This window comes from Suncus etruscus, chromosome 17 (genome assembly GCF_024139225.1).
Source record: "Suncus etruscus isolate mSunEtr1 chromosome 17, mSunEtr1.pri.cur, whole genome shotgun sequence".
Taxonomy (NCBI): domain Eukaryota; kingdom Metazoa; phylum Chordata; class Mammalia; order Eulipotyphla; family Soricidae; genus Suncus; species Suncus etruscus.
This window is the reverse complement of record NC_064864.1, coordinates 71,876,331-71,886,138: the sequence shown is the minus strand read 5'-3', so window position 1 is coordinate 71,886,138 and position 9,808 is coordinate 71,876,331. Positions and strand designations below refer to the sequence as shown.

The window sequence follows — 9,808 nt, the reverse complement described above, 5'->3', positions numbered from 1 at the left end:
GAGAAGGAACGGGAGAGGAAGGGAAAGTGAGGCTGTGAGTGTGTGAGACTGAGAATGTTTGAGTGTGGTGCAGTATGAGGGTAAGACTGAGAATGTGTGTGACAGCATGAAAGACATTGAGGGTGAGTGTGAGCTGAGCCCTGCACAGATGCTGGTGAGGTCACAGAGGCTGGAGATCTAGTGCCAGGAGTGGTTACCCTGTAGGGCTTAGTCCCCCTACCCTAGGCTAGTGGGCACTTTCGAGGAAGGGGAGAGTTGTGGAAATGCAGAGCGCAGTTCAGTAAATGTTTTAAAATTTATTAAACTTTCTGGCCAAAATAGTTGAACAAATATATACAATCCCATTTTACTAGAATTTTTTTAAGGACCAGGGTTAACTAATGCTTAAACAGTTGTTTCCGTCTCTGATTTGTGAACTGTTAACAACCAATATACAGTATAAGGATTGTTTTTAAATTAAAACAAATGTAGCTTCAGATGCTCAACTGCAAACTAGACAGGAAGTGATGGTGCCAGGCTGGCCAGGCGTGGGGCCTGCTCACACACTGCCACCACGTGTCCTTGCCTGTTGGTCTTGGGAATTCTGATGGCCCTTGACAGGACAACCAGTCAGTCTCATCTCACTGGCTTAAAATGCAGTATGAAACTCAGCATGCGGATCATTTCAGCACGATTGAAAACGTACATTGCCCTCCCTGCTTTAAAAAAAAAAGGTTCAAAGAAAGCATGAATGTGTCCCCCAGGCAGCACTGAGGTAGCTGCCTGCTGGCCAGGCCTGTCTCTGAGCAGCACCCTTGCCTAGCCCAGCCCAGTTAAGGGTCAGAGGCTCTCACCGGTCAGATCTGACCCCAAGTGCAGCCCCAGCTGAGCAGATAGGGCGAAGGGCTACCTGCAAACTCTCCTCCAGGGCTGCAGGCAATGGACCAGCTCTGCCGATGAAGGCCGTGAGCAGGGAAGGCTGGTCAGGCCGCACCTTCCAGCTTTGCTCCCGGCTGCCTTTCTGGGCCCAGGCACAGTGAGGGCGCAGCACAGGCCCATCCCACTGTGCATGGCGGCCACCGTGTGCCGCGCCCTGGCTGGGCAGCACCGAGGCCTCGCCCACAGCTGCTGTCCCTGGAGAGGACACAGGACCTCCCTGGACAGAGTATGCTGGCGGTGCCTAGTTGATCTTGTCCTGGAATATGTACAGGTTGTTGGTGGCGGCCACGGCGATGATGTTGTCTGTGGGATGCCAGGCGCTGTGCAGGATCTTCCTGTTGAAGTCCAGGCTGTCCACGCTGATCTCGTCCTTCTTCCGTTTGCCCCCCGCACATACTTTGCGGGGCTTTAGGCTGGCCCGAGGCTTGTTACCCTCTCTGGAAGCTTCTAGCGTCACGTCCCTCCGCGTGTTTCTATCAAACATCCTGAAGAAGTTGTTGTAGGACCCAGTCATGATGGCGCTGAGCAAATGAAAGCGACGCTGCTGAGTGCCAGGTGGATATTGCCTGTCTCTCCTGTCCTGGGGGTACTTCCTGCTCCCCATCTGACCTGGGCAGGGATTTCCTGTCTCCCACCTGACACAGGTGGCCACTTTCTTACCCCACCTGACATGAGTGGCCACTACCTATTCCTCACGTGATGCAGGCAGGTACTTCTTGTCGTCCACCTGACAAAGTCAGCTACTTCCTATCCCCTCATGTAACACAGGTGGCACTTCCTGTTCCCACCTGACACAGGTGTCCACTTCCTGTCCCCTACCTGATGGGGGCAACTACTTCCTGTCCCCTCTCTTGGTGTGAGAAACCACTTACTGTCCCCCCACTGACTAGGATGGCCACTTACTGTCCTCTCATCTGATAGATGGCCACTTCCCGCCCACCTGACACGGGTGGTGCTTCCTGCCCATATACCTGACACTTTTCATCCAGCTACTCTTTACTTGGGGATTACTGAGATTCACGAGTAGATTGAGTAGATGAAAACTGGGAAACAAGAGTAAAGCCCCTTTGGACCCCAGCCACATGCCTTCCCATCCACTGCCAGTGATAGCAGCCCCCACACTGATGGTTTTTCACTTGGAGCCCATCCAGGAGGTCTTGCAGGAATGCTTGGACCTCTTCCCAGGACCGCCTTCCTGCCATCCCTAAGCCCATCTCCTGGCCATGGTATGGGTACTGGGGGTCCCTCAGGCTCCTGTCTGCACTCAGGCAGCTGTTCACAGCCTGGCCCAGGGACATGACCCAGCCTGAGGTGTTCATGGACATCTAAGCTCAGACGCCCACACAGGAGGAGCTGCACACTCGCCGCTTACCTGTCAGTACCGCCCCAGCAGCACTCAAACTTGTCAAAGATGCAGTCATTCTCGTAGAGGGAGCAGAGCTTGCCACGGAGATACTCATGCACCTGCAGGACCCAGACATCAGGGATGCACTTGCCCGTGTCTTCTTGCTGCCCGCCCACCCACTCACCCATGGCCACTCACCTGGTGCGTCTCCACGGGCCGCTGTTCCATGTGCAGGTCCCACACCTTCACCGACAGGTAGTCTCGCGTCATCATGTAGCGGCCGCTGTGGCTAAACTTCACGTCAGAGATAGAGGAGATGATCTCAGAGAAGAAGGAGCGGCTGCTGGGGTCCTCGGGTTCCTCGAAAACTGCACATGAGGGGGGGGGGGGTCAGCTTCTAGCACACTGCTGACCCCTATGTAGCCAATGCCCTGCCAATGAACCGCCCCGTTCTGCCCTGCCTCCCATTCTTGTGCCCAGGAAGGTGGGAACAGCCTTTCATCAGGGTACAAGGGGTGCTAGGAATCCCTAGAAATGGGGAGCCTACAACCTGGCACTGCTGAGGTTCACACTGAGAGCAGACTGGGCCTGCCTGCAGTCAGTTGGGAAAGGAACCATCTAACTTCTCACTCGCTTCAAGGCCTGTGCCCCAAAGCACTCAGAGCAGGGACTGATGCTGATGCTTCCTGAGGACTCACACCCTGCCCTTGCCCTTGCAACAAGGGACAGGCTGCAGCAGTGGACTTTGGGGAGGGTTTGGGCTGTCCTGGTGTTTTATGTTGCAGAATGTTGAGGCCCCAGGACCAGCTGCCCATGAAGTTTGTTGTAAGCAACAAAAGTGCTCCCTGGGGTCTATTCTTGGCCTTCAGCACACGGTGGACTGGGCTGTACCACTGTACCCTTTGAGACCCTGGAGCACATGCAGCTGAGCTGACTCACACTTGGCGTGCCGGTCGCAAAGGGCGGCGGAGCGCATGTCGCAGAGCCGCACGGAACCTTTGCTGCTGCTGTAGACGAACACATTGCACTGGTGCGGGTGACACTCGGCAGCCGTGATCACCTCGGTGAGCTCCTCCATGTTGGCCGGCTTGATGTCTACAATGTCTGCACAGTTAAGGCTGCACAACCATAGGCAGCCATGCACACACATGGCCATTTACATAGAACCACAGGTACATAGAGCCACACACTCAAGTCATACATACAGTCAGAAGCAGAAGCAGTCACTCACACAGAACCACAGATAGTCATACATGCATACAGCCACATGCACATTCACTCACACACAACCATAGTCACATGCCATATACAGCCATACATATAGCAACATGCACAAATGGTCATGCATACAGCCACTCACATACAACCACACATACAGCCTAAAACAGCCATATGCACGCACATATGGTCATACACCCACTCAGGTATAACCACATACATAGTCATACAGCCTCTCAATACAACCATAGATAGTCACACACAACTTTGCAATAAAAGCACTCATACATTCAGCCACTTACAACATACATAACCATACGTACAGCCACCCACATACAATAAAATACATATACATTAACACAAGTCATGCAACCACAGTCATCAAACACAGAGCCATAGTCATGTGCACATCCAGCCACACACAAAACCAGTCGTACATCCAGTCACACACAACCACACACACATACAGCCATATACATATCCAGCCACATAGTCATTGTTACACAGCCATACATACAGCCACATGCACATGCAGTGATAATACAGCTACGTACACATACGCTATGAAAGAGAGCCGAACACCTGGTCCCAAGAAGAGCATCAGAGCTGCATATATAGCCCACTTGCATGCAGCACACCTACACCACTCATAGCTGCCTCCACTGTGGCAGGGGCCGTCACCCAGGTGCGCACACAGAGGTCGTTTCCTAGAGCTCAAGAAAAACCGGCAAAGCAGTGGGAGGGATGCCCTGGCTCTGAGCCCTCTGTGGGGACCACCCTCATTCGTGTCACTCAGATGGGGTGTGGCCACAGGAGAACACACATTCTTCTGGGTGACCCGAGAAGGTCCTGGATTGTCAGAATGAAGAACCACATGCCGGTTCTGGAGGATGAAGGACAGGCAGGGGCTTCGGAATAGGAACCACAGAACATGGGGCGTTTTATAAAATCAAAGCAGAGAGAGACACATCTGGGGCATCAGCCCAGCGCCAGACCCTCATCCGGACCATAAGCCAGGCCAGTGTCTGCTAAACACGCCTTCCACTGACTTAACCACCGCTCGGAAACCACCTGCCACCAGTCCTGATGGGATACATCTCCGCTAGTCATGAGGTGGGGATGCCACATCATCACCTGCACAAACAGCAATGCTGCAGTCACAGTAGCCCCACTGGGCCTGGGCATTCACCAACAACCCGCAGCCAGCTGCTGCCCATGGAGGAAGGCCTGAAACTGGGGGGCGTTCTGAGTCTACCAGGAGGCCGTGGAAGAACCCCCACAAGGATACTGAAACTCCTGTCTGTGACCTCCAGGTGCCAGAGGTTGACCCTGAGGTCGTCAGCAGAGAGGTAGGTCTCATGGTCACTGTTGACCGAGATGGAGTTGATGTGGTACGTGTGGGCGTTGGCGAACACCCGCCGGGGGCTGGCCTCCACCATCAGGTCCATGGGCTTCAGCACTGGCACCTGGCACATGTGTGGAAGATGAGGTTGAGGGACCAGGCCGGTGGGCAGCCACTCTGTGTGGGCTGTGCTGGGAGGTTTGGGGGTGATGGGTGAGTATCTGGCCCCCTCCCCAGCCTCTACCACATGGTCCTTTCCCAGGTTTGTGAAGAGCTGTTCCATGGCCACAGTGAGCCCCTGGCCCATGCTTGGGTGGCACAGGAGGGCCCATATCAAACCACCTGGCACCCCCCACAGTGGCTGCCACCTGCCCCACCATACCCGCAGTGCTGTGATTCGGAATGGATCTCGCAGCCGTCCATCTTCGTCCTTCAAGTTATACCCTTCTGCTCTTTTGTCGCGTTCACTTATTTTCCATAATTTTATAGTTTTATCTGAAAACAACAACAACAACACAGGTGGCATTGTGAGCAGAGAATCCAGAAAAAAATCCTGGTTGGGGGTGGGGCCCGAGGATGGGGCGTGGCTAGATCCTGGGGGAATGGCTCAGATCTGGGTGCCAGGACTGGTCCCCTAGGGTGGGAGCTGGGGGCTGATGCTCAGTTGCTCTGTTTTCACTTGCTCCTTCTAGATCATTCCCCCTCTCAGAAAGTTTAAGGCGCAGAAAAAAGTTCTAGAACAGGCTTATTTTATTTTTTAAGTTTTGGGGGTTTTTTTGGGCCACACCCGGTAACGCTCAGGGGTTACTCCTGGTTCTGTGCTCAGAAATCACTCCTGGCAGGCTCACTCCTGGCAGGCTCGGGGGAACCAAATGATTGTTGGGGATTGAGCCTGTGTCCTCCTGGGTGAGCCGCACACAGGGCAAATGCCCTACCTGCTCTGCTCCAGCCCAGAACAGGTTTAAAATCAGAGCATCCGATGAAAAGACAAAGGCACAGACCAAGAATCCGGCTGGAATCCGGCGGCTCTTACCGTTGGTAGAGAGCAGGAAATGGGCTGCATTCTGCTGTGGCAACCACCGGATTTTATTGATCTTTTCCTCGATTTCTAGACTTTTCAAGTAGTCGAACTCAGGCTCGTGGCTCTGGAAAGTGCTGTAGACGTTGTACTCTCCCCGGGCATGAGGGCGGCTTTTATTCTATGGAAAGTGAAGACATTCGCATAAGCAGAGCTGGGTCCTCCTCCCCTGGCGCAGCCATGGACACCTGTCTTGCCCATTTACTGTAGGGCAGGGGTCTCAAACTCAATTTACCTGGGGGCTGCAGGAGGCAAAGTCGGGGTGAGGCAGGGCCGCATAAGGAATTCTGCTTACCGAATATTCACAATAAAAAATAGCATTAGTAAGAAAAAAAATCGCATTAAACATTTGCATACCCCAAACGGAACTGCTGGGGTATGCGTTCTTTTTTTTTTTTTGTTTTTTGTTTTTTGTTTTTGTTTTTTGGGCCACACCAGCGATGCTCAGGGGTTACTCCTGGCTGTCTGCTCATAAATAGCTCCTGGCAGGCATGGGGGACCATATGGGACACCGGGATTCGAACCAACCACCTTTGGTCCTGGATCGGCTGCTTGCAAGGCAAACGCCGCTGTGCTATCTCTCCGGGCCTGCGATTTTTTTCTTACTAATACGATTTTTATTGCAACTATTCGGTAAGCGAATAATTGCGAATACTTCGATATTTGAAGGCCGGCCGCGGGCCACAAAATGTTGTATAGAGGGCCGCAAGTTTGAGATCCCTGCTGTAGGGGAAGCACTGTGGGAGATACTCAGGGCCTCATGGGCTGCTGTGACAGTGCAAGGCAGGGAGTTGGAGCCCAGTGTCCCCACGTGCATGGATGCAAACCACTGACCTCTGGCTCCCGCTGGAAAATCACGACGCGACCGCCCTTATCCCCAGTGGCGAGGAGGTCTCCGGAATAGTTGAATTCAACCGTTGAGATGATGTCGGCTGCCAGGAGACAGACCTCATTCAGCAGGGCAGTACTTTGCCAGAACCATGGCCAGAGATATTTTGGAGGGCAGCCTAGGGCTCCCCGAACCCACAGACTGAGTGGCATGAGGGCTAGTCAGGGAGCCAGATGCCTGTCCCAGTGTGAGGTCCTGACTCCTGTGAAGTCCCAATGAGCCCATGGACTGCTGGGTTAGTCTCTAAACCCAACAGTGAAAGTGGCAGACCTCAAGGACAACAGATCAGCTGGCTCCAGGCAGGCGGACAACACGACCATAACGGGAAGAGGCCTGGTGCTGGTTCCAAATGCAGACACCCATGAGAAGGAGAGGGCCAGGGAAGTACCCTAGGAGTGTCCAGGGCACAGGGATCACAACTCTCCCCTACAGCAAATCAAGGAAGGCCAGGCTGAGTCTAGTCCTGCGGCATCCGGGGTAGCTGCAGCATCTCCAGGACATGTGTGCCCGCGGTCAAGACCATGCACCTCATAGTAACAGAGATAGCCTGCAGTGGTAGAGTGTGCTGGGACAAGAGCACCCCAGAGAACTGTGCGCTCCCCCAGCACCCCACTGCCCAGCACAGAGGCGCTGCTGTGTGGAGAGGGAGAAGGAATAGGCATCTCCTTGTTGGCAGAGCTGCTTCCGAAGTGAAATCATGCCCAATAACCTAATTCCCTTCAACGACACTCAAGTCTGACACTGGAGTGGCAGGAACTAAATTTGGTGCCACTCCTGCCCCACGGCCGCAATGGGGTGTAATTAATGCTCCCCCAGCAACGCTCAGGCTTAATTAAAACAGAAGGAAATCTCTGGGAGAAAAGCCAGCACTGCCACTGGAGAGAAATCACGTTCGTTAAAGTACTGAAACGTGTAGGGACCTAGAATTAGAACTACCCCTGCAGTCTGGGACGGCTCAAATATATAAATATATATGTAAGACCCAAGTGACCCACATCCACTTGGCTAGTGGGTGCCACTGTGCAAGAAGGTGGACAAGAGCCCTAGAGAAAGACTGGGGTGTAGGGAGAGGAGCTGACCAGGGCTCCTTGTCTGTGCTCAAGGGCCAAGGACCATGTGGACCTGCAGCTGGGCTCATGTGGCAGAGGGTGCAAGTCTTTCCCTCGGGTCAGAGGATTAGGGACTGAGGACCTGGGGAAGATATGCCGGAAGGACCACAGGGTGTCTCCAGCTGGCCATTGCTCACACAGTGCTCAGTTCTGGGGTCCTGTATGGCTCCGACTGCCCTGTTCCTGACAAGCGAGGGACGCAGAGTGCTCTGAGAGTCCGGGCTGCGGGTCCCACAGGTCCCAGAACCTCTCACAGGGTGATTTCAAGCCCACAGTCACTGTTGTACTTTCTCAGGAGTTCAACCCATAAAGAACAATATCCTTGTTGTGGCTTTTTCATGACCCTCTTCAAAGGATAATGTCCTCTCCTCTACAAAGAATCTTATCTCGACCTGGCAACAAAGTCGATGAAAGGGCTGAGGGCTAGAGAGAGGTTCAGGGTAGTTCGCAGCTGATGGTCACAGGGTCCCTTGAGCACTGCCAGGTGTAATCCCAGAACACGGTCCCCTCCCCAACAAAACCCATACTAAAGGGTTCAAGACTTGGTTCAGGGGTGCTCTCTCTGCAACCCCACGCACAGTGCTCATGCCCAGACAGGTAAGAAGTGGTGAACACTCTACAGGGCCTCACACTTGCACAAGGAGAACTCTTGGGATGGGTGAGGAGAGCTGGAACCATCTGTCAGCGCCTGCAGGTGCCCAGAGGAGAGGGACCCCACCAGAGCCCACACTTTCCCACAGAAACCCCAAGCGGGGAGCTGCCAGATCCCATCAAGGCTGATGCACAGTCAGTCGGACATCAGGCCTGAGAAGCAAAGGGCCCCGTTTCCAGAGGGCCGCTTGGAGGCTTGGAGGCTTGGAGGGCGCCCAGGCTGCAGGGGGCTGCACGGACAGTCCCGAGGCTGACTCAGCTGCAAGCCCCTGGGCTTTGTCTCCCCAGGAGGGGCTCTCGCGGCTGCTCCCCACGGCCCCCCAAGCCTAGCGGCCCCTGGCTCCGCCCCGGGAACTCACTCCGGGGGCTTCCCCGAGAGCAGGTGGCTGGAGGGATGGATGGGCCCGGCCCTAGTCCCCGCCCGCAGGCCCCTACCTTCGGCCACGTCCTCGTCGATGGCCCCCTTGACCTGCGAGAAGCACCACTGCAAGTCGCTGCCGCCTGCGCAGCCGCCGCCAGCCCCTGGGACGGACGGACAGAGGGACAGACAGACAGACAGACGGACGGACAGACGGACAGACACACCGGTGAGGCTCCGTCCAGCACCCGCCGCCCCGGCCTCCGCTGGCCGCGCCCCGTGTCATCATCTACCTCCCGTCCTCAAGCAAGCCCTGCGCCCACATCCTCGCACCCCAGCGCCGCACCGCCTGTGGGCTCCGCCTCCCGCGCCCCGCATCCCTGCACCCACCTCGGTCCCCAGCCCTGCACCCAGCCCCGCGCCCCTCCAGCCGCTCCTCCTTGCACCCAGCCCCGCGAGCCTGCAGCGCCCTCACCCCTCCGACCCTGCATCCCGGCCCCGGCAGCGGGCGGGCGGGCGGACGGGCGGGCGCCCCGCAGCCCTCACCTGCCATGGCCGGCGGGCGGGCGGGCGAGCTGGCGCGCAGGCGCACAGAGGCGAGCGGGGCTTTTTGCCCTTTTCAAAATGGTGCCCAATGCCCGTCGCCCCGCCGGGTGACGTCATCGCGCCGCGCTCCGCGCCGGGGCGGGGCTTCCGGGACTCCCAGCGCGGGGCGGGGCGGGGCGGCGCCGCGGACGGCGCCTGCGCGAGCCGCGAGCCGCGCCCGTGGTGCTGTCGACCCGGTCCTGACGGCGCTGCCCGGCCGGGAGAAAATCTTTGGATGAGGGCTGGGCTCGCGCTCGCTGAGGCCCGGATGCGACCCGCTGCCGGCCGAGCGAGCGGCGCCCTGCAGCCTGACCA

The 9,808-nt window shown here is 56.1% G+C and overlaps 1 protein-coding gene across 1 annotated transcript; it reads right to left on the bottom strand.

Moving 5' to 3' along the window:
- Positions 1-281: 281 nt before the first annotated feature.
- Positions 282-9,501, bottom strand: PPP2R2D (protein phosphatase 2 regulatory subunit Bdelta). Its single transcript, XM_049790603.1, has 10 exons — positions 9,455-9,501; positions 8,986-9,072; positions 6,736-6,833; positions 5,857-6,022; positions 5,206-5,318; positions 4,770-4,947; positions 3,203-3,367; positions 2,462-2,631; positions 2,291-2,382; positions 282-1,439 (listed from the first exon to the last, which is right to left on the bottom strand). Exons 1-10 carry the CDS (start codon positions 9,459-9,461, stop codon positions 1,160-1,162), a joined length of 1,356 nt encoding a protein of 451 aa, XP_049646560.1. The 5' UTR covers positions 9,462-9,501; the 3' UTR covers positions 282-1,159.
- Positions 9,502-9,808: the final 307 nt, after the last annotated feature.